This window comes from Piliocolobus tephrosceles, chromosome 5 (genome assembly GCF_002776525.5).
Source record: "Piliocolobus tephrosceles isolate RC106 chromosome 5, ASM277652v3, whole genome shotgun sequence".
Lineage (NCBI taxonomy): Eukaryota > Metazoa > Chordata > Mammalia > Primates > Cercopithecidae > Piliocolobus > Piliocolobus tephrosceles.
This window is the reverse complement of record NC_045438.1, coordinates 58965983-58990604: the sequence shown is the minus strand read 5'-3', so window position 1 is coordinate 58990604 and position 24622 is coordinate 58965983. Positions and strand designations below refer to the sequence as shown.

The 24622-nt window shown below is 46.1% G+C and overlaps 1 protein-coding gene across 3 annotated transcripts in view; it reads right to left on the bottom strand.

Moving 5' to 3' along the window:
• Positions 1-24622, bottom strand: part of ZDHHC14 (zinc finger DHHC-type palmitoyltransferase 14) — a 312504-nt gene that overhangs the window by 132400 nt on the left and 155482 nt on the right. For all 3 annotated transcript variants that reach the window (XM_023206072.3, XM_023206071.2, XM_023206070.2), the window contains exon 2: positions 10884-11044. In XM_023206072.3, the coding sequence (XP_023061840.1) occupies positions 10884-11044 (161 nt within the window). The remainder of the gene's footprint in view (positions 1-10883; positions 11045-24622) is intronic.

Here is a 24622-nt window from a genome sequence, read left to right as displayed (position 1 = left end):
CTCAACAAAGTCCTATGTTCACGGTGTGGTGGACCCCAAAGAGGACAACTCAACAAAGTCCTATGTTCACGGTGTGGTGGATCCCAAAGAGGACACCTCAACAAAGTCCTATGTCCACAATGTGTTGGACCCTAAAGAGGACACCTCAACAAAGTCCTATGTTCACAGAGTGGCGGACCCCAAAGAGAACACCTCAACGAAGTCCTATATTCACAGTGTGGTGGGCCCCAAAGAGAACACCTCAACAAAGTCCTATGTTCACAATGTGGTGGACCCTAAAGAGGACACCTCAACAAAGTCCTGTGTTCACAGTGTATGAACACGTGGATGACATGAAGGCATCCCTGATAAGGAAGATCCCATTCTTGCCAAACTCTAGTCAGGCATCTCTGAGTGCTCTTCCCAGCGAGGCCCTGATTTGGGGGCTTCCATGTCTATTTCTGCAATGCCCAATTTTAGCAAAAGTCCTGCTGAGTCAGGTTAGCCAGAACCCTCACCCTCCCTATCTGATCCCCTTTGCTACTTGATGGGGTTCCTCATCCCCACCGTCCCCCAGGGAATCTCTGACCACCCTGGCCTGCCTTCGGCTGGAATCCAGTTCGGTTGGTTTAGCCAGAAGCCCCCTCACCCCTGAGGCTTCCTTTTGGTAGTCTTCCATCCACTGCCCCCAACTCTGCTCCTTGGCTGTAAATTCCCACTGTTTCTTGCTGTATTTGGAGTGGAGCCCAACACCTCTTCCTTACTGCAAACCCCACTGTACTGGTCCCTGTGACCCTGCATGGTCTCCCTGAATAAAGTCTGCCTACATGTTTTAACAAATGTCCTGAATAATTTTAACAATGAGGTGTGAGGGGTATTCAGGGACACTCTGAGTGTGTGGTTTGGCAGATGGCTCTAGGTTAGATCGGATCCCCAGTCACAACTCCAGCCACCAAAACCTTGCAGATGTCTATTATGAGGCAGGGTGTGGAAGGTTCCTGGGGCCACGAGGAAACAAGCTGTCCCTGAGAGGCTCTGCGGGGAAGGCCTGGCTTCTGAGGCCGCAGCCCCTGCTCTCTAAGTCCCCTCTCAGGCTCAGTGTGGCTGGGACTCTTTTCCATGCCGCTGCACCTGCTCAGCCTTCCCTGGTCGGTCTCCTCCCAACCAGGTCCCGCCACACCTCCTTGCCTTGGTCCATTTCCTCTGTCCTCATTGAGCCCTTTGTTTCCTTTTGTTCCTGAGCTGCCTTTCATGCTACTTCTACCCTTGGAATAAAAATGCCTCCCACTTCCCAAGCACACAGAGGCTGCCCACTCCCTGATTAACGTCCTCCACGGGGATTTTTCTCCTGAAAAGCCCATCTGGCCTCCCCTCCTCCTCATGTCCAGCGCATCCACTGCAGAGGGCTGTTCCAGAGATTATTCTGCCCAACATGCCGGCCGCCCTGCCGATTCTGGATGAGGGGTTTCATCTCTGGCTTTCTTCTAAAACCCAACTGACTGACTCACTCCCTCACTCAAAAGAGCTACTGTTCCATCATCTTGCTTTATCCTCCCAATTACGCCAGTTAAAGTACTAATGATAGTAATATTCCAGTGAGTCATTGAAATATCTTATTTTGCAGTACCTATAGTTTGTGTGTTGAATTTACATGGGTGTGCACGGAGTTTTGCATTTTAAAATTAACAGAAGACGTCATTTCTTCTGTTTAAGCAGTGGAACCGTCTAAATAATCTTCTAAAGTGTTTAGGTTCCCAGATTTTCATAACCAAGCAAAGGAGAAAGAGGCGTTTATTTCTAGAATCATAGGATGATAATGCTGGAATGGCTCTGTGCACTCAGTGGGCCTATTTTACAGACACTGAAATTAAGGCCCCAAGAAGTCAACACACTTCTCAAAGTCACAGAGTAAGTTCATATGGTTATTTTAAATACGTAATGATAAGGAATAAGACGCCATTTATCTAACAGGCACTGTGGGGAGGGAGGTGATTAAACAGAATACTCAAAGTAGAGGAACTTGTAGCTAACCAAACTCCTGAAAATCCGGCAGTCCTGGGAGCTGCAGTGGAGAGGATGCAGAGGCTATGCTGTAGAGGAAGGTCACAGGCGGGATGTGGAAAGGCCCCAGGGCTGTGCTTCTCATGTTCAGGTGACTCACCCGTGGTCTTGTTGAAATGCAGATTCTGATTTATCAGGTGAGTCAGGGCCCAAGAGTCTGCATTTCTAATAAGCTCCTCGGTGACGCTGACGTTGCTCTTCCACGGACCTCAGTTTGAGTAGCAAGGATTTAGAGATTCCGTTTCAGAAGCCAGAAAGTCAAAGGAGAGCTATATAGTACCCGCACTTGGAACCAGACTCCCCGCCAGGGTCCCAGGCCTGTTACTGATTGGCTCTGTTGTCAGTGGGTGTGGTTGCACCTGTCTCTAAGTCTCAGTTTACTCATCTGTAAACCAAGGGAGTTGTCCAGGATGACATCCATGACTGCTGAGGTCCCTTTAAGCTGGAATGTCCCATGACTCAGAGCCCTGCAGTGGCCAGCACCCCAGGAGGAAGGGAGGGGCCACAGAAAGCTGTTGTGAGAGATGGACGGACCCACATGTCATCAACTTTCTTGATGCCCTTGGCTGGGTAGGGGTGGGCTTGGAATTTTCATTAACATGCTCCAGACCACTCGCTCCTTGCTTTGACTGTATTCTTGAACGATGTGCGTGGTCTCAAGTTTTCTATCCTTTTCATGCCACTTGGTCCTTTACTCCCCCGCTCCACCACAGCCTCTGTGTTCCTTGCCCTCAGGGTGACCTTCTCCTCGCACTGGTTATGCCATCATCCTTCCCCTTCCATGGCCCCGTATATAAGAAATGATTATAATCATAGTACGTTCTGTTTTTTAGCAGAGCATATCAACATTGCTGTATGCCATCATCACACTGGCTTAACACAAACTCTAAAGAAAGTGACATTGGTGTAGCAAGAGAAAGAGAGACTTCCCCTTACCTGAAAAGAAGTGGTATCCTGGCTTTAGGGAAGAGTTCATCAGTTCTACAGAGGTGATTTCACATCTTTACACAGGGACTCAAACTACACAAAGAGGGCCATTCAGGATGGGAAACGCTGCGGTTGCTAGAATCCCTATGTGACACTGTGGTCTCTCTAGAGTGTCTGTGTGATGCTGTGGTCTCTCTAGAGTGTCTGTGTGACACTGTGGTCTCTCTAGAATGCCTGTACACTGTGGTCTCTCTAGCATGTCTATGTGATACTGTGGTCTCTCTAGAGTGTCTGTGTGATACTGTGGTATTTCTAGAGTGTCTGTGTGATGCTGTGGTCTCTCTAGAGTGTGTGTGACGCTGTGGTCGCTAGCTAGAATGACTATGTGATGCTGTGGTCTCTCTAGAATGCCTATGGTAACTCAGGAATTCACATTCCTAAGCTCAGCGCAGGCTGAGCACAAAAGTGTGATCTCATCAAGTTAAATAACCCCCTTCTCTCAATTTCTCTTCCTGTAAGGAGGAAAATGCCACTTTCCACCCACAAAACTCTCTAGAGGACCAAGAAGACAATTCTGTGAAGGACGTCCACCAGCAGAGAGGAGACACAAGACAGCTTTCTAGAGCTGTCGTCCTAAGTCCCCACGCCAGTGTATAGTAATGTCGACAACTTCAAAATCAAGGAAATATGTTTGCATCAGAGAATGGCTTCAATGCCAACACATGGTACATTCCCAGAAGTTTGGATTTCCATAGAAAAAATAAATAACACAGGCTTCCTTGAATGTCCTGGATGAAAACCACACTCCTTCCAAATCCTGTGGAAAAACATCTCTGGCCCCCTCCTTCCCTTAGAAACAGACCCTTCAAAATCTTGTGGTATTTCCCCAAATACCATAATTTTGAGTTATGACATCTGGTTTCCAGCTCTCCCAGGCTGGAGTTTCTTGTTAAAGGGACATCGAAATCTCGACATCCCAAGCTGCCACTCTGGCCTTGTGCAGGAGCCTCGCTGCCCCACTTCCTGGCATCCGTGCACTCTAGATGGTTCTAACACTTCCCCCAGACAAGGAAGCTACATTTTTTTCTAGGATATCCTTTTTTAGAAGACTTTGTCTCTTCCAGAAGGTATGTCAGACATGATGGGACTCCCCCACTCTCCGTTGCCACAAACATCACAGAGCATCTAGACACCAATGACAGTCCCACTAGAAAAAGGCCCCTGAATCTTCAAGAAGCTCTAAGAGGGGAGTTAGATTGGAAATTCCCTGAAGTTCTTCCTGCTCCACCCACTTGAGCCCAGGATTTGAGAACCAGGTCTTCGAGCCACGGCATGCTAGGCACAGCTTTCTGTTTCAAAGCTTGAGGTTGCGCTGGGGAGAGAGGATGTGGTCCATGGGAAGGGGAAGTGCCACTGCTGCAAGGAGCCAAGCATGGCTTGCTCAGGGCCTGGCTCCCCAGGCAGCAGGAGGTGGGCAGGACCGTGCAGCAGGTCAGAGCACAGGGTGTGATATCAGATGAGTGGGCATTGGACTCCCGGCTCTGGCCAAGTGACCTCTGGCAAATCCCTTTCCTCCCTAGCACTGGCATCCTCACAGGTGTAACAAAATACGGATGGTGGGCAAATGCCACGGCGTGGCCACATCCCACACGGGGAGAGACGCTTCATCAACAACAGCCATGAACACTGTCCAGCCTGTTCATCAGGGCCCAGCAGACTCATCACACAGACACACGGGAAAAGCATGGGGAATATTTCATTTCATGGGCACAGGTAAGTGCTTAAGCTGGTGGTGGAGGAGAAAGTCCAAAGGCTACTGAGGCGGCATCACAGTGACCGTCAAGAACAGGCCAGATGCCAGGTGCAGTGGCTCACGCTGTAATCCCAGCGATTTGGGAGGCCAAGGCGGGCAGATCACCTGAGGTTGGGAGTCGAGACCAGCCTGACCAACAGGGAGAAAACCCGTCTTTACTAAAAATACAAAATTAGCTGGGAATGGTGGCACATACCCGTAATCCCAGCTACTCGGGAGGCTGAGGCAGGAGAATTGCTTTAGCCTGGGAGGCAGAGGTTGTGGTGAGCCGAGATCACACCATTGCACTCCAGCCTGGGCAACAGGAACAAAACTCCATCTAAAAACAAACAAACAAATAAACAAAAAACAACAACAACAAAAAACAAGAACAGGGTGGAAAGCAGTAGGGAGGGAGGATGGGAGAAGCAGCAAGGACGCATACACTGGCCGGTGCAATCCACTCTGCACGGAGCTCTGCGGCCTAGTCAGAGTGCATGAGAGGCTAAAAGGGCCACTGCAAAAAACAAAACAAAACAAAACAAAAAAAAAAAACTACACAAAGTGTGACTTGTGGTGATATTGGAGGTGAGTAAAAAGATACAAATATGAATTGGGGGGAATGGTCAGAAAATCTTACCTTCTGAAAACTGGCAAAAAGCAATCAAATTAGCCACCTGTAATGCCAGCTATTTTGACCCTGCCAATGTTTTGGGGGTAGGGAGGGGTGTATATTCAACACTATGGACAACTAGTATACAGTACACAAAGCGACTGACAGTGTATGAAGATTCAATCACAAATGAATCACAGCCAGCAGATTACTCATTAGGCAAAAATCAATGAAACCATCAAACTTTAAAGCAATTTTATGGTGAATATTGACAACAGAAAATGAAATTAACATTGCCTAAAAAAAAAAAAAAAAAAAAAAAAACCCAAACAAAAAACCCCCAAAACTGCATATGGTAAAAAATCAAATCACAAAAAATTTGTCTTAGTAGAAGTAATAGTTCTAGTAAAAAATTCATAATGGTAGCTTTCATAATACTGATAAGTGAAAAATCTTAGTTATAAACTTTATGCAGAGAAAAATTACTCCAATAAAAAGACTTTTAGTGAAATAACAATGTAAATGAAAACAATTGGAAATAATTTGTGCAATAGAGAAAATTGTGGTCTTATATTAACTTAAATAGTCTTTTCCTCAGAAAGCATTTTGTCCAACAAAAATCTGTTAGTGTCGTTAAAATTCCAATTAAAATGTTTCTACTCTTAAACACAGAATTAAGATATCTTTGATGGGGGAAACGCCCAGCAAGTCAGATCATTGGGTCAAAACTTCCTGTGGTTGTGGAAGTCTTCCCAGGAGATGCTCTGTTTAGGATTGGCTGGGACTGTGTCCCTGACAAATCCAGGCTTTCCCAGGGTCAGGAAGTTGCTGTGCTGTGCTTTCTAGAAATCTCCTCGAGAGACTCTTTCAAGGATTAATTTCGGAAATAACAAAAGATAAGCTTTACTAATAGTAAGGTGATTGGTTCTACGTACTATAAGAAATTTATTGGATGATGAGAATTTGACCAAAGATGGGGAGAAGGAGGGGGAGGGAGTGGAGGAGGAAGGAGAGAAGGAACACACACACGCACACATGTGCACACACACGCACACACACACGGGTGCATCCACTGCCTAGGGAAGTGGCATTCCACCACGTCAGCAACACGTACAGAGTGGAGGTAATCAGTCTTCAGATTCTGCCACAATGCAAGTGAATTTTTAAAAGCCCACCAGTTTCCTTTGATCTGGTTCCACCTTTACCAAGTAAAATCCATCATGTATATGGTATCTGGGTTACTGTGGCTTGGAGGAGGAGCTTCCTAAATCACTAGCCTTGCTTTGGGAGCCAAAGCTACTCACTCACTCTCCACATTGACTTCCTTAGTCTCAGCATCGGGTCAGGACTGTGGAGGGGGTGGGAAGAGATGAAACCTGTGGAATGTGAAATACTTCCCCCTATTTTGATTACTGGAAAGGTCTATCCCTAATAGAAATTAAATGCTTTGATCCTGTGATTTCTAGTACAGGATTTGTCATTTTTTTCTAACCCCAAATCAGTTGCTTAGGATCAGATCATCCTTGGGTGAACTGTAAAAACTGAGTTTGGGAAACTGAAGTTTCCAAGCAAGCCTCCAGTGACCCCTGCTTCCCTGGCCCCCTGCTGCTATTCTTTGATGTCTTTTTAGCAGCAACCTAAGCCATCAGGAACATTCTTTCAGAAGAAAGAAGTGTAAGGCATTTCAAGAGCCTTGAAACAGACTCTGAAGCCCAGAGCCCTCCTCCTCCCCACCTACTCCTCTCAGAAGTTTGAAGACAGGGGAAAGCTGTTTAAATCCTTGGCAAATCTTCAATAAATTACTCAGATGGCTGATTCCAAGGGGCCATTATGGGCTTCTATAAGGAAGAGATCTACAATGAATAATTAGAATGAATAACCCTAACAATAAAAAGTTTCCAAATCTAATTGTTCATTTTTCTTTCTTTAGCCAGATAGCACAATGTAAATGTGTTAAGATTTCACTGAAACAACCTTATCTTCCAAAGCCAAGTAGTATACCGGAGGACTCCTTATGAAGAGTTAGATCGGTGATGGAAAAGAGCCCAGCTTACAGGTGCCTGCACTCCTTCCTCAGCCTGGAGGAGGCACAGCTAAGCTGGCAGGCAGCAGACCCAAAGACATTGTACCAGCTCTGCCATTTATTCCTGTCACACTTCAGGTAGCTTTTTATGAGAACCTACATTCGTAGAAGGTGGAGAGAAAACTGAAAAGAGAAGAATTAGACAAAACAACAAACAATCCTTTACTACACATCTACAACGTGCCAGGCACTTTTCCTATAATCATTCATCCTGACAAGAACCTCAAAAGATCCATGCCATTACTCCTACTTCACAGAGAAGAACACAGAGGGATAGGGTTTAGAAAACTGCACCGCTCGCGTAAGTCACACAACTAGAGAAAGGGTGAGCCAGGATTCAAACCCATGTCTGAGGACCTCCAATGCCCTCTTCTTCCTCTTCTCCTTCTGCTTCTTCCACCCCATCTTTTTCCTCTCTCCCTTCCCACCCTCCTCCTCCTTTTTAATTTTTTTATTTTTTGAGTCTCGCTCTGTCGCCCAAGCTGGAGTTCAGTGGCACAATCTCGGCTCACTGCAAGCTCCGCCTCCTGGGTTCATGCCATTCTCCTGCCTCAGCCTCCCTAGTAGCTGGGGACGACAAGCGCCTGCCACCATACCCGCCTAATTTTTTTGTGTGTTTTTAGTAGAGACGGGGTTTCACCGTATAAGCCAGGATGGACTTGATCTCCTGACCTCGTGATCCGCCCACCTTGGCCTCCCAAAGTGCTGGGATTACAGGCGTGAGCCACAGTGTCCGGCCTCCTCCTCCTTTTTTTCCACGTCTCTATAGAGGTATAATTTATGTACCACAGCAGTTACCATAGAAAGTGTGCAATTCAGTGACTTGTAGTGAATTTATTGCATTGTGCAACCATCACCATGACCTAATTTTAGACCATGTTCATAATCCCAACAAGCTCCTTCCTGTCATGTGCAGTCAACCTGCACTCCTACCCTCCCAGCCCCAGGAAATCACTAATCTCTTTTCTGTCTGTAAAGATTTGTCCTTTCTTGGACATTTTATACAAGTGAAATCACACAGTACATAGTCTTTTGTATCTGGCTTCTTTCCCTTAGCAAATGTCTTTAAGGTTCATCCATGTTGTAGCCTGTATCAATACTTTTCTTCCCTTTTATTGCTTCATGGAATCCCATTGTATGGATATAACACATATTGATCATCGATATATATGATATATATATATCGTTATATATATATCGTTTATATATATAAAAAAACACATTTGATGGACATACAGGTTGTTAGGTTTCATGCAGCTGTGAATAGTCATGTACAAGTCTTTGTGCAGGCATATCTAGGAGTGGAATTGCTGGGTCATATAGGAATGGTGTTTAGCTTTTGGAGAATTTTGAGAAATTGCTTTCCAAAGTGGATGTACCATTTTACATTCCCACCAGTAATGTATAAGGGTTCCAGTTTCTCCACATCATTACCAGCATTTGTCATTGTCAGTCTTTTTGATTAGTGCCATCTTAGAGGGTATGAAGTAGTATCTCACTGTTTTTGTTTTTGAGACAGAGTTTTGCTCTGTTGCCTAGGCTGGAGTGCAGTGGTGCGATCTTGGCTCACTGCAACCCTCTGCCTCCTGGGTTCAAGCGATTCTCCTGCATCAGCCTCCCCAGTAGCTGGGACTACAGGCTTGCACCACCACACCTGGCCAATTTTTTTTTATTTTTAGTAGAGATGGGGTTTCACCATGTTGGCCAGGCTGGTTTCAAACTCCTGACCTCAAGTGATCCTCCCACCTCGACCTCCCAAAGTGCTGGGATTACAGGTGTGAGCCACCATGCCCTGCCTCATCCACTTTGTAAGAAAGGCAGAAAGCCTGTTCCTAATCATGCTGATTTTGCAGATGCACTTCCACTAACCTGGAGATGGGGATCACTGCAGGAAATTGCATCACCCCCAGTATGGGAGTTGGGCCTTTGCACTGGGAAGAGGATTTTCAAGTTACCTGCTCATGTGTTGTGGGCATAAACCACACAGTTTTGAAGGAAACTAGGTTTGACTTCCCTCTCTCTCCCCACTGGTGGAAGGAGCTGGAAAGAACAAGGTGAAACCTGTTCTGAAACCTGGAAAGTTGAAAACCTGGAAACCTGGGTTCAAGGCTCCAGCTCTGCCACTTTCACCCATTTAAGCCCCTGTTGGGGACTTTGTTTCCTTATTTGTAAAATGGGTGTAATAATAAAGTTTTCCTTACAGAGTGGCTTAGATATGGAAAAAATGCAGTGATAGCCATGGATGGGCCTGACAAACAATTAAAGTGCTATAAAATGTGAGCCTTAAAATTAGGTACTAGCAGGCCCTGTCTTGGAACCCCATGATGCAGGGGCTAAGAAAAGATTGTCTGCCCATTGCTTCTCCCTCCCCTCTCCTTCCTACCTCAGGACACAAGAGAACTGCAGTCTAGCAAACAACACCACACACTCCACACACTCCCATTTTACTGCTCCCTTCCCAGGCAGTAGAGATGAAGGATGAAGGCAGATGTCGAGAGAAGGACAAAGCTGTGCTTTAGCTCTTGGGGAATCGTAGGACCAGAATAGGCACTTTTTTAGCAAGATCCACAGCTCTATCTTCTTACACTATAGACAGGGAGCTCCCTCCAGCTTTAGTGGTGACTGCAAAGGAAAGTCCATAGAATAGGAGGAATCCTGGAAGAGAAATATCTCTGCCAAGTGATTTTTTAGGTCTAAACATTATGTTCACACCGAATCATCACAGCTCCTCTGCCGGGCCTGTGAAATTTACCAAAGCACCACAGCAAAGCTACACATTCACAATCACAAACTTTTAAGAGCAAGAAAAAGTTCTCTTTTTAATTAAAAAAAATGTAAAAGTTTGTTGTGTGAGAGATTAGGGTCTGTTTTAGTATCTTCAAAATGGGTTGTAATAAACTTTAGTATAGGTTTTAACATCTAAGGAAAAATAAAGCTATTCATCTCAACACATATCACAGATACATGTTTATTATACCTAAATAAAGGAAATTCTCAATCCTAGGCTGGATAAACAAGAAAGTCGTCTAAGATGTAACTGTCCTAGATTGACATCATGGAGACTGGTCATGCTCCAAGGATTGCAAAAGGGAGTAAGTGCAGCAAGCTACAACTGTAGACCTTTCGGGGTGGAGGCTGCTTCGTAGAGTGGAATCAAACACTTGGGTTTCCGAGAAACATCAGAAGCACAGCTCACAGGCGATGCTTTGCTCGCTTGGGCCAGCAGTCCTGCCTCCAGGATACCCGTCCCTCCAGCCCCCTCTTCTTCAGTTCATCCTGCCCACCCAGCGAGCTAAGGAACGCTGATTTCCGGCCTCCTTCCTTCCCAGCGCTCAGCCCCTCCTGCACAGCCCTTGGCCTGCCTTCCCCACTGTGGCTGGGCCCAGGCGGGAAGTGACCAGAGGCCATGGGCAGACTTCCAGTGTTACCTATTTGCCTTTCCAGATCGGCGGCTTCATCAGGCGTGGCTCGTGGGAGGACTCCCGGGTCGCTGAAGCTGGTGCGGAGCAGGGTCCCCATCACAAAGAAGAACAGGATGCCGGCGACTGCGGGGATGGCAGGAGTGATTTTCACTGCCAGGTATGGACAGCTGCCAACAGGTTGGACAGGCCAGGGAGAAGGGGAAAAGAAAGGAAATACAATGTTAGGACTCAACAGTAAGTACTCTTTATCTTCTAAGAAGCCAAAAGCTTATTTGGAGGAGGGAAATTGATTTCCATTAAAAATTCATCAATGCGGCCGGGCGCGGTGGCTCAAGCCTGTAATCCCAGCACTTTGGGAGGCCGAGGCGGGCGGATCACAAGGTCGGGAGATCGAGACCATCCTGGCTAACACGGTGAAACCCCGTCTCTACTAAAAAGTACAAAAAACTAGCCGGGCGAGGTGGTGGGCGCCTGTAGTCCCAGCTACTCGGGAGGCTGAGGCAGGAGAATGGCGTGAACCCCAGAGGCGGAGCTTGCAGTGAGCTGAGATCCGGCCACTGCACTCCAGCTTGGGCGACAGAGCGAGACTCCGTCTCAAAAAAAAAAAAAAAAAAAAAAAAAAAAAAAAAAAAAATTCATCAATGCGAAAGATTTACATTTGGGGAGATCTGCGGTTCTCTTTTACAGACAATTGAACCCCCACTCCCCAGCACGACAGCCCAAGCCCTCTGCTCTTACAGGAAGATGCTGGAAGAAGAATGAAAATAGTCCTGCTGGTATAATCAGTCTAAGACGCATAGAGCTTGTATAAATAGACACGTGTCCTCTGTGCTGTAAACATGGTTCAGGAGTCTATGAGATCCCCCCACTCTCCCCTGGGATTACATAATAGAAGAAGACATCAATTTAGAATGATCTTCATGCGAGCCGGCCTTTCCCACTTGGGTCAAACGACTCAGGGACTTTCAGCCAGCTCCAGATGCTGGGGACTGTACACACACTTTCAAAGGGCAAGACACCAATTTTCCATGTTTTGGAGGTAATCTATTCCAAAGGGAATGAGCTATGGAAATGGACTGCAGGCAAGTTTCTGAAGACGATGTAAGGGATTTCAGCAGCTAGAATAGAATCATCTCGTGCTTTTCCAGAGGGCATCTGAGCTACCAACGAACGAACGTGGCCCAACTCTTAACTCAACCTCTTCACTGCTGTCAGTCTGACACGCTGACGTGAAGCAGGGGTTGTGATGAGTCAGGGAGAGGTGCCACTGGGACATACTCAGCTCTACACGAGGCCAGCCTAGGAACCAGCGTCTGACATTTGGTCTCAGATCCAGGTATTCTGGAGCCAGAGCAGTTCTTACCATGGCCCTCTGATGCACTCAGATGCTTGGACCTAAGTGAAGGATGGGATCTGCAGTGACCACAGTCACTCCATTGTTGCCACATTAAATAACATCATGGGCATTGGGGAACAGGATGCAGAATCCTGGAATTAGGACATCTAGCGTGGAAAGCAATGCTAGATTGCCCACCTCATCAGAAGATCCTCTTCCATGTTCTCAAGACAAAACAGAGATGGGGAGCTGGAGAAGAAAGGATTGGGAAGCTCAGCACTGCCCAAGACTGGGAAGCAGACAGGGCTCTTGGTCTCGGAAGCCCTGGGAACCAGCACCCCACTACCGTGCAGGTCTCTGATGGATGGCAAAGGGATGCAGGCAGGAGTCTGGGACTTGAGAGCCACAAGCCGTAATCCCCTTTGCTGAGACAAGTGATAGATAGAACATTAGCACACCAGCCTTCAAGAGGCCTGCAGACCTAGACACAGCTTCCTGGAGCGATCGCTGATGTTGATAATGTGGACCGTGGTTGTGCAAGTTTCCTAGCATGAGGAGATGTACAGCGAAGTATTTAGGAATGAAGTGCCACGATGAATGCAGCTTACTCCCAAACAGCTCAAAAAAATATTGTCTAGACAGAGTAAATGGGATCAAGTATTAGCAAGAGGTGAATCTGGGTAAAGGGTAAATGGATGTTCTTTGTACCACTCTTACTCTTGCTACTTTTCTATAAGTTTGAAATTATTTCCAAATAAAATTTTAAAAAAAGAAACACAGTCTATATCGAAGGCATGAAAATACCCTGGTATGAAATTTTATATATATATATATATACACACATATATATATGCTATATATAAACCCTGAATACATATAATTTTAGTCTTTTATAATCTACTTTAGGGGGAAGTTTTTTGTTACAAAGTGGTTAGGGAAAAGAGCAAATATGTAGAAGAGAATTTTCCAAAAAACTTGAATTCACAATTCAACATAATTTGAACAATGACAGTGAATAAAAACAAGCCCACGTTTTCCCCCTTTTTCAAGACTAATGAATTTGAAGAAGAAGATGTTGGCACAGCAAAGCCAGCCTCAGCGAGGGCACAGCTGGACAAGGTGAACCAGATAGACCTGGTTAGGAGAGAGTGTTCCACTTCAGGTGTTGACAGCTGTGACTTAATGCTATGGAGCTTCTCCAAGGATGGCTACTTGTGAATGGCCAGAACCCTCCTGTGAGGGTGACTGAGTAGATCTTAGGCTCTGGTGTGCTTATTTTTTCCTTTTTGGGTCTGAAAGGTAGCTTGGTGGACTGCGAAGTCTACCTGCTCAAAGTTGCAAAGGCTGCCTCTTGCTCTTAGAGCAAGTTCTAGCATGCCTTGCCCTCCACCGTTCTCTGTCCCAAGTGCACTATCTGTGGGGTTGGGATCTTCCACAGCTACCCCACTTCCCCAAGCTGATGCCTCTGTGGCCTCTTATCATCTCCAACCTCCAAACGGGATGTCCCCTGCCACATTCTCACGGCAGAGACAATACACTGTAGATTGGTATCTGCACTTCAGCACACACTGATTTATTCAGAGCCATCCCAGGAAAGGAGGAAAAGGCAAAGTCCAGTTGACGTGGGGAGGCCTACTGCCTGCCAGGGTTCTCTCACTGCGTAGCGGGCTGTGGCACTTGGACAAATCAGGGCACGGATCTGAAATGCATCTGTTTGTGTTTCCCTGGGAACCTGCTCCTGCTCCTGTTCCCACAGGAAATCTCAGGTGGGTCTAATGACTTCTCTGATCATAATATGAAGGTAATAGGAAGTCCTTGTCGCTTTAAGTAGCAAACAGTGTCATTTAAGTAAATGAAAGGGTAATAATCCCAGTGAATAATGGTAACTTCTACCTTGATATGAAGTTAAGCCCCCTCCACTACCCCAGCTCGCCAGCTGCAGTTTCTGGCCCCTCCATGGTGGAGAAGAAAGCAGGTGGAGTAGAGAGGGAGGCAGGAACAAGCCTACAGGAAGAGTTCTGTTACAAGGTGACTGCGTGCTCTGGGTCTATGAGACGGTTAAACCAGCTCTGCCTAGACTTGCATTGGTGAGTGCTTTGGACTCCCCCGGGGGGAACCGAGGTGCATGGCCCACCTGCACTTGTCTTCCTCTTTCCCTCTTCTTAAAGAGAAACGGCCAGCCTTCCTCCCACTCAGGGCCTTCCTTCTACTCTGTTTTGCCTTCCAGTCCCTCCTCTCAAAAGCCCTCTCTGTCTTCTCTCTCCGGGGGACAGCTGGAACAGTGATCTCTATTTGTTTACTTATTTATTTATTCATTATGTTTTTTGAGACAAGGTCTCACTCTGCTGCCCAGGCTGGAGTGCAGTGGTATGATCACGGCTCACTGCAGCTTTGAACTCGTGGAGCTCAAGAGATTCTCCCAGCCCAGCCTCCTGAGTGGCTGAGACTTTAGGCCCTCACCATCATGCCTGGCTAATTTTTTGTGTGTTTTGTAGAGACAGGGTCTCACTTTGTTGCCCAGGCTGCTCTCAAACTCCTGGGCTCAAGTGATCCTCCTGCCTCAGCCTCCCAAATTGTTGGGATTACAGGAATGAGCCACTGTGCCCAGCCTAGAAGAGTGACATCATCCCTGCCTACCACGATCTTCTCCTTCAATCTGTCCCAACCACCACTGCCAGCTCCAATCACACGTGTCTCTGCTCAAAAGCCTTCCATGCTTCTGCCGTCCCTGCCAATGAAGCACGAGCTCCTTATCTGGTGTCCAAGTGTCCCCTGCTCTCCCTCTCTCTCACTGCCCCTTCCTGAATCCCAGCAATGGCCACACCTAACATTTGGGCATCTCAGGCAGGCACGGGCTTTCACCCACCGCTAGCGCTGCCTGTGCAGTCCATATGTCTGGAACACCCGCACCTCCCATTCAGCATGTTGATGCTCCCCAACCTTCCACTTCCAGCTCAATACTGCTTCCTGAAAAGCCTTGATAGAGTTTCTGGGCTCACCCCTAAGCAAAAGGGATCGCTTCTTTCTCTGGACCCCCACCGTGTTTTCCTTTGCTCCCCTTCCTCAGGACATGTGGATATTTGTGGACATGAGGCTATCTGCAGACATGCTCCACACACATCACTAGATTAAAAGTCCTGGAAGGTGAGACTGGCCCCTGTTCCTCTTCGTGTCCTTTGTAGCACCTAGCAGGATGCCTCGCATGGTGGAAAATGCAACCAAGTTTGATAAATATTTGTTGAGTAGCTGAATGAACAGAATCCATTTAGTGAATTTTACTAAAATTTCCCTGAAAGAGGAGGAGAGTCAAGTCACCCATACCCTCAGCAACCACAGACCTGGTCTAGAACTTCTCTACTCTTATTGGCTTGCTAGGTCCCATAACTTCCTTCAGACAGATGCTAAGGCCCGATTCCTCCCAAGAGTCTCCCTCGGCTGAGAGCAGAGGATATTCCTTAGCTCGCTGAGCCGAGTGTGCCTCACAGTAACCTTCTGTGGGCATTTGCTGGAACCTCTAAGACCCTCCATGTGCTAAAGTTCTAGCAGATGAAGCACCATATGTTGGTACGACTCTGTACAATGCTAGGTGCTTTGTGACAGTCCTGTTCCACCAGCGCGTGTGTGTGACAGAGGACAGGGCTGAATTTGTCCTAGAAATCCTCAACAACTCACTTTTTATAAAAGCAGCAGAATTCCCAACCCTAAACAAACAATGAGGTCAGGGCTACTGAGACACCTTCAAACTGCTGCTCAGAAAAAGCAGAGAGCATCTATAGTCCTTGTGGTAAAGACAAGGCAATAAGCAGACCCTGCCCACGACTGTGAATGTTTACCTCCTGAAGGAGGTGAGACTAATGGGACATCTCAGTCGACCCACAGACTGGCACAGCTTCACGGCTGAAGGAAGTGCTGTGCACAGTATGGCAAATTCTTAGCCTGAGCTCAGATGACTTGAAAATGGCTCCTTCATATTTCTGAGCAACTGTGGATGGGAACTCCAATGCTGAGTGCCATCTGTGTTGAGGAAGACTCCATCCCTGAGGGCTTGGATTTGATACAAGATGATGAGGCAGCTGCCAAAGATATAAACACCAAATGGAATCCTATTTCTGTCTCAAGAATTGTGACCTACATACAACTCAGGGCAGTGTAGAAAACAGGCTACAGGCATCTTAGTCTTCATAAAGATGAACTGGAAAGTGACAGGGGGAAAAAACAAGAATTTGAAAGCATACATCTTCATAACATAAAAGAAATTAGCCTATTTAGCACCAGATGCTAAAATGATGAGAAGCCTTTACAGAGCTCTCCCTCCAATCATATACATCAGCGAGAGCTGTTTGATTTTGGATATGATGATAAACACTTATGCACTAACTGTCAACGCATCATACATTCGAGGTACAGAAATTCATTCCAGGTAATAATTAGAAATCATAGCACTGCCAAAAGATGATATGGAATTTTTTTCAGTTCAAATAGCAATCTTTTTGAATCTTTAGTAAAAATTGTTTTTGTGCTTTGATGTTTATACATGAAAAGTGGAACTGTTTTCTGGGCACCACATTATCTGAGACCACACAATCAGTGTATTTGGTCATTAAAAAGATAGATGGAGGGATATATGATAGATAGATAGATAGATAGATAGATAGATAGATAGATAGATAGATATAAAACCATTTTAGCATCAAACAGACACTGACATCCCAGAATCAATACTGTCATTAATTCTATATTCATGTTTAGAGACTGGCTTGCAGGTTAGAATCTGACACAAAGCTGATTCCTTGAACAAAAACCCTAAGACTAAACTAATTTCTTAAACATTTGGATAGGAAATATGGATTTCATTGTTGGGTAATTAGGTCTCTCTGTTTTCCAGAGGACATTCTTTGGGAGAAGATTAACTTAAAAATTAAACAAAACAAAACAACAACATTAACAAGATATAGCAGAGACATTAAAACCAAGTGCCCTTTGGAACAAGAAGTAGAGAATCTTTTCCTGTATCAAAACAATTCAAGTCCTCTTTTAATGTTTTGTCTATTAATGGATACACATAAAAAAAAGTTTGTTAATAGTAGCTCACGACTCCTGACTGCAGCAAATGGCCTACATTTGATATTTTTGATCTGTCCTGTACGTATGAAAGCATAAACATGAGAATAACTGTTTTTTAGACATAACCATGAGGCATGCATTTATTATTACACAGGAAGAGGAAGTGGCCTCGCTGCATTATTGCCACACTCCAATTCAGGGAATTTCTACTTTGCAGAAATCATCAAGTAACCTAGCATTTTAAGTTTCAGATTCTTGACTGCAAAGCATTTCAATAAAAAGTAGCTAAGGCAAACAATCATAAACGAAATAACCTGAGCCGATGACTCACACGTCTGAAATAATCAGAGTAGCATTGTGAGAAATGGAGGTTTTAAGGGTTGCAATAGAAATGACCCCTTTTCCTTTTCATATGAGTCACTGCAAAACAAATGTACTTTTCACTTACAGGCAGGAACATAAGCACCATTCATTTTGTGATTTGTTCCTTAATCACATACTTAGAAATAAATCTACCACCACAAGGCAAAGATGAGCACATTACTTGGAGACAAATAGAGGAAAAAGTAGATTCAGAAAGCATATCCACTCACAACTCTAGAATAGGAAAAACCAAAGAGATGATTTCATAAAACTCCCAAGAGTGACATTCCCCTACAAGATCACGATGGCAGGACCCTGTGCCTGGAAAGCCCTTAGTGACTCATCGTGTTAATTACCCCAGACGCACAGAGCCAGGAGTCTATGCATGCCTGTACCAAGAGAGGGAATTTAAATCAATGAGCCCAGGGACTAACGTGGAAAATATGAGCAAAGCAAGCTGGAAGGAAAAGCTCAAACCCAGAGAGCATAGAGGTGACAGTAGAACTCCACATACCCATTTGTAGACTACAAATGTGACGTTCAGTTTCATCAAAGCTCAATGGCTTGTTTTTCCATCCATCTCTCTGTCTACCTTTGTTGTGTAAGAACTGTAGCTTTCGGGCTTGCTAAGGGAGGAGGAAGGTGAAGGTCACCCTACCAAAGCGAGGAACATCACTTATGAGATCCGGTTTTTCCCTGCAGGCCTTCTGGCTAGATGCAGAGTTAAACAGGGACGTCTCCAAACACAGCACAGTCTTGCCTTGAACTTGCAGAGTTCATGAGTGAGGAGAGGGGCTCCAGGCGGCAAGCACTTCCGTGAACAGAGAGCTGAGGAGGGGAGAAGAGGAAAGTGCTCTCTTCCGCCCGTGTGGCCCAAACACCCTTCAAGTGTGCAAGACAGAGTTAGTGTCCTTATTCTTAACTCAGGGCCTCCCAGACCACCCAGAGAGATCTACTTAAGATACAAGACAGGGGAATCTGTAGCTTTGAAATACAGGCTTCAAATCATAGCGTGTAAACAGCCCAATTTACCCATCTACTACTGAGAATGTACAAGAGCTTACTAGTGAATATTGTGGTGCATCAACATTTTTGCCAAGTGATCCTGAGTTGCATGTAAAATTCCAGGAAGAGGCCGGGAGTGCCTATAATCCCAACACTTTGGGAGGCTGAGGTGGGCAGTGCTTGAGCTCAGGAGTTTGAGACCAGCCTGGGCAACATGGCAAAACTCTGTCTCTACAAAAAAGAAAAACAAATACAAAAACTAGCTGGGTGGGTAGCGTGTGACTGTAGTCTCAACTACTTGGGAGGCTGAGGTGGGAGGTTCGCTTGACCCTGGGAGACTGAGGCTGCAGTGAGCCAAGATCATGCCACTGCACTCCAGCCTGGGCAACAGAGCCAGACCCTGTCTCGAAAAAATGAAATGAAATGAAATAGAATTTCAGGAAGCCAGAGGCTTCTGGGTAGCGTGTGAGTCACGGGAGGGAAAGTCAACACTGTTTTGCCCCAGAAGTTGCTCTTTGACATCCTGACATTACTTAGGCATGGCAACCGTATGCCCCAGATTTCCCATTAGATTCCTGGCTCAGGTGGATGTCTTCTCATTTTCAGACCATGTGTGGCCACTGAGCTAACTGGCCCAAGTAACTCCATTTTGCTTTCTGTGTATCCTGGAACCAACCGTAAGTCATCGTCAGGGCAAGCCAGGGCCCTTCTGAGAAAGCTCTTCCTAGAGCTGCTGGTGTGTGTGCTGGGAAGACCAAGCATCCAGGGTAGTGATTTGGGATTTGTCCTGGCACTAAACAGCATTCTAGGGTTTAGCTGCCTCTGACCCTGGCTTATATTTGAAGGGTGTCCATTCTGCCTCCGATTTGGAAACTCTGTATGGGAAAGTCATAGCAGGACTTTACTTCTATTCGTAATTCTTGTTTCATCCAATCTAAGGTACTCCACATTTTAAGATGTATCATTAAGGGGAAATGTGCCAAATCAGATGATATTCTCTAACCACAAGAGATCTTTATTTCATACTTATTGAAAGAGCTGTTATAGACTTAGACACCAATTTAAAAATCATGTATCACTATTGTGCATACATTTTAAAAAACGTGAGTGAACTAAATTGGCCACAGTATTCCTAAAACATCTCCACATTTAGAGCCTGAGGCAGAGGTGTCTGCGTGGGAGGCTTTCCACGTTGCAGCCTCCTGAGCCCATCAAAGCACGGCCCGGCTCTTCTGCTTCTCCCTAGCCTGCACTCCGTGCCCGTGCCCAATGCACCAGCTCAAGCCAGAGCGCGTCCCTCCTGTGCTCAGAACTAAAGCCAGGTACTTGCCCAGGCTACAAAGCCATCTGGCTCCTGTGACCTCTTTGACCTCATCTTCCTCCCTCCTGCTGAGCCCTGCAGCTCTGGAACAAGCCAGGCCTGCCTCTTCTGTGGGAGAGGCACATTTGCCTGTGCCTTCCCCCTGCCTGGAATCCCCTCCCTACGGGGAGCCACAGAGCCTTCCCTGATTGTGCTGCACACAATCTCCAAACTGCAGCCCCCCATGACCAGCCACCCCCTCTCCACCAACCCCAACCCCCTTCCAGCTTTTACTTTTCCCATAGCACTTATCCCCAGTTGGCGCACTTTTTTTTTTTTTTTTTTTTTTTTTTGAGACGGAGTCGCCCTCTGTCGCCCAGGCTGGAGTGCAGTGGCGCGATCTCAGCTCACTGCAAGCTCCGCCTTCCAGGTTTACGCCATTCTCCTGCCTCAGCCTCCCGAGTAGCTGGGACTACAGGCGCCTGCCACCTCGCCCGACTAGTTTTTTGTATTTTTTTTAGTAAAGACGGGGTTTCACCGTGTTAGCCAGGATGGTTTCCATCTCCTGACCTCGTGATCCGCCCGTCTCGGCCTCCCAAAGTGCTGGGATTACAGGCTTGAGCCACCGCGCCCGGCCTTGGCGCACTATTAATGTATGTACTTCCTTGCTTACTGTCTAACCCCACTAGAAAAAAGCTCAGTGCAATGAGGAAGTGTATCTGCTTGGTTCACAGATGTAACCTCCAGTGCCTAGAATTCAGTCTAGCACATAGTTGACCTTCAATAACTATTTGTTAAATGAAATGAAGAGACATCTAAAAAAACACAGGATACAAAGTACAGTGGAGATGATCCCATTTGTGTTTCAAAACATTTATAATACTAACTGGAAGAATGTGCCCCATCATCTCATTATCCCTGGGTGATTTTGTGCATATGTGCTTTTTGGTGGTTTCCAAATTTTCTTAATTAAAGCACGGCTTGTTTTTGTAGTAGAAAAATATGTTATTAAAAATAAATGTATAAGTACTTGCTTATACAAGTAAAAAAGAACTAAAAAAGAAGAGAATTGCCAAAATATTAAAATCTGCCTGTACTTTTAAAAACTCAACTATCAATAAAGAAGATGCTTGACAATAATGTATATTCTCTGTTGGACTGAAACCTCAGCTGGCTGAAGCTCTTGATTTTTGCAAGTTGCCTTATAGTACCTTAATTAGTCTAATTGTTTTGGGGTGTGGAGGATCATATATTTAAGAATGCAAAACCCAGGTTATCTCTTATCTCAGCTCTGGTCTGTACCCAATTTCTGGGAGGAATGTGACTAAAGAAAGTTCTTCTGTCATCCTTGCAGATTTCTGTCTTAAACTGGGTATTTAAAGTACAGTACAAGGCCACACATATGGGACCCAACTCCCCTCAGTTCCAGCAAGTCCCCTGGAGATCCGGAATCTCAGATGCCTGGTACATTCTCTTTTTCTTTCTTTGGGTTGCGGGTGGTCTAGGGATGGCAAAATGAGAAGGAGGTGTCTAGGAATGAGAAAGAATCAAATACTACACAAATTAAATCTCCTCAACACTGGCCATGTTGGTGGAATTGAACCCAAATGTTGGATAGCTCATCAGTGAGCACTGTTTGGCAATGAATTGCCCAACAGAGACATTTTCCACAAAATCTGAATTAGTTTAATCATTACATGTTCAAGAAAATCTTGTTGGAAGGAAAATGCCCTGCCTTGTTGCAGATTGCACACTGAGCACCAGTGAGCTTCTCCTCCCATCCCAAGGCCCTGGGACAATCAGGCTCCCTGCTGGGAGGTGGCCCAGAGGTGTGGCTGCTGGTGCCACCGGCAGATGCCTGCTGTGCCTGTGCCTGCTCCTCCTCCCCCAGCGGCCCCTTTCCCAGTGCTTCCATGGTCAGCGGCCCCACACTTGGGCTTCAGTTGCTCATCCAGAGTAGGCAGGCAGTGAGCACAGCTTTACCCAGGACTGGGGCCTCCGCCAGGGAGCTGGCATCCCCATGCCTATCCTGCAGAACGAGGCCAGGCCCTCTGGGACAGTCACACTGCACAAAGTCCAGATGTTACTGCTATGGAAAAGTGTCTTCTGCGTTACAGAGATGCAGTAACTCAGGACCTTTGGGGCAAAGGCACATGTGAGTCTGGGAAGCTTTTCCAGAGCTGGAGAACAAGTCTACGAGTACTGTGGATGCAAGAGATGACTGAGTCTCCTTCACGCCTTCATTCAGGCACTCCACACACAGTCACTGAATACACACCACCTGCCAGCACACCGCACCATGTACTAGGAAAGCAGGAGGATCAAGACAAGACCCTTGCTTCCTGGCAGCTCACATTCCGGGGGGGGCGGTGGGGGGGGGCAAATTAGCACACCACAAACAAAAGAGCAAGTGTGGAAACACAGGTGCTGAGGAACGGTGGAGGAGACCAGCTCAGTGGGCCGGAAGGGCGGGTATTGGTGAAGGCTTTCTGGAGGGGGTGTCAGAGGCAGGAGTGAGACCCGCAGAGAGGAAGGGCGTTGGCAAGGACAGGGAGCCCCAGATCCTCCCTGACCCTAATAATTCCAGGCCTCCTTCGGTCGGTGCACCAAGTGACTAGTGGAAGCACAGTATAGCCCTCCCTAGACAGGACTCTGGAACGGCACATGGGGGCGGGGGCGGGGGGGGTGGTGGGCAGGGGCGTTGTAGGCTGTTTAGTCACTGTGGCATCCCCAGTGCCTCATACACTGCTACACAGTAGGCACTCGACAAATATTTGCTGAATTGAATGTCGTGGAATCATCAGAGCAGACCCAGGACATCTAGGTCCACGTTTGGTAGCAAACTGCAAAGCGATGGGTGCAAAGGTTGTCATGCGGGTGAGGCAGTGGAAGACACTGAGAAGAAAGTGAGCAGACCCCACTTCCGTGTGCTCCAGCCTCTGCTGATAGCACTCCTCTGAGCTAAAGGTCCCACACCTGGGGGAGAAAAAGGGCCACCTTTTTCCTTTTGCGAAGGAGGAAGCATTACTAAGTAAATTTTGCTTTACAGGCCGGGCGCGGTGGCTCACGCCTGTAATCCCAGCACTCTGGGAGGCCGAGGCGGGCGGATCACAAGGTCAGGAGTTCAAGACCACGGTGAAACCCCGCCTCTGCTAAAAATACAAAGAAAAAAAAGCGGGGCGCCGTGGCAGGCGCCTGTAGTCCCAGCTACTCCAGAGGCTGAGGCAGCAGAATGGCGGGAACCCGGGAGGCGGAGCTTGCAGTGAGCAGAGATGGCGCCACTGCACTCCAGCCTGGTGGACAGAGAGAGACTCCATCTCAAAAAAAAAAAAAAAATTTTTTTTTTGCTTTACAATGTTTCCCTAAGAGTGAAGAGGAATTGAAGATTTTTTTTAAACATATCCGTCATCATAAACCTCAAGGAATTAGATAATATAGGATCAATACAAGTTAGAAATATCCAGTCGTTCAGACACAGACACATGTGAGTGCAGAAGGCTAAGCTATTTCACCCATAAACTCACTAAACAATGTTGTTTCCAATAGCAGAGACATCATAATTTGAAAAATAGTACATAATAATTATGCAAAATGGAAATAAGGTGCTTTTGAGTAGAAAAGAAAAAAGGCTACAAAGGTATTTAAGGAGAAGATGGTTCTATTTCCAAAAAGGGGAGAAATAAAACAAGGTAAACAGCTTAAAGCCCATGAGCCGTGTGACACCAAGTTGGAGACTATCAGGCGAAGACAGCTTCAAAAGTGAATATTTGGTAGAAAAATGAACAAAATGAAATTCACTGGAAGTCTTTGGATACTGGGTTGCTGTTGGGGGCTGCCAATTCATTTTTCCCTTCTCTAAAGGGACAGCACTTAGCATTCATTCACAGATGATTCCCTTTTCTCACCTAAAACAATGCCCGTGGTATCGACTATTATCCCTGGCAAAGTGCCTTTGCATTAAAACATGATGACAGTATTTCTCGGCCCTGATGTTGGGGAGAGCTCCTACCATGTAATTATCCAGCTCAATTAGAAGACAAGGTCAGAACAAACAGATCCAGAGGGAAGATTCATGCCTGCCAGACACATAGATGTGGTCCCACATCATTTTTTTTTCTTTTTAGCTAGCCTGTTACTGTTTCAGACACATGGTTTTCAAAGTAACAGGCAGCTAGACAGTAAGACTGCAGGGAGCAAATGAAAATTCACATTTTTTTGATTGAGTACCTATATTACAGGCAGTTTCACATATAGCATTTCATATAATGTCTACAAAAATGTACACAGCTAATTGTCTATGACGTTGGTATTACTGAGACCATTTCACAGATAAGGAAACTAAGGTTCATTAATTTGATTGATAAGACTTGTAAGAGGTTCACTAATTTGACTGAGCCTGATTTAGCTAATAAATTTCAGAACCAGAAGTCAATCAGATGTGGCCATCTTCAAAGGCCATGGGCCCGAGGCATGGTCTCTCAATTGTACCACAATGAGGACTACATTTCTGTTTTTGCACTCTACACACTTTCTTAGTGGAATACGGTAACAGCTGTACCTGCTTTCACCTTTTTATAAGGATCTCAATGATCCTTATTAAATGTAATTAAGAACACAGTGAAACCTAAAGCAATTTAGCGTGAAGGTGCCTTGTCCAGTCTGGGCAGAAGACAAGCT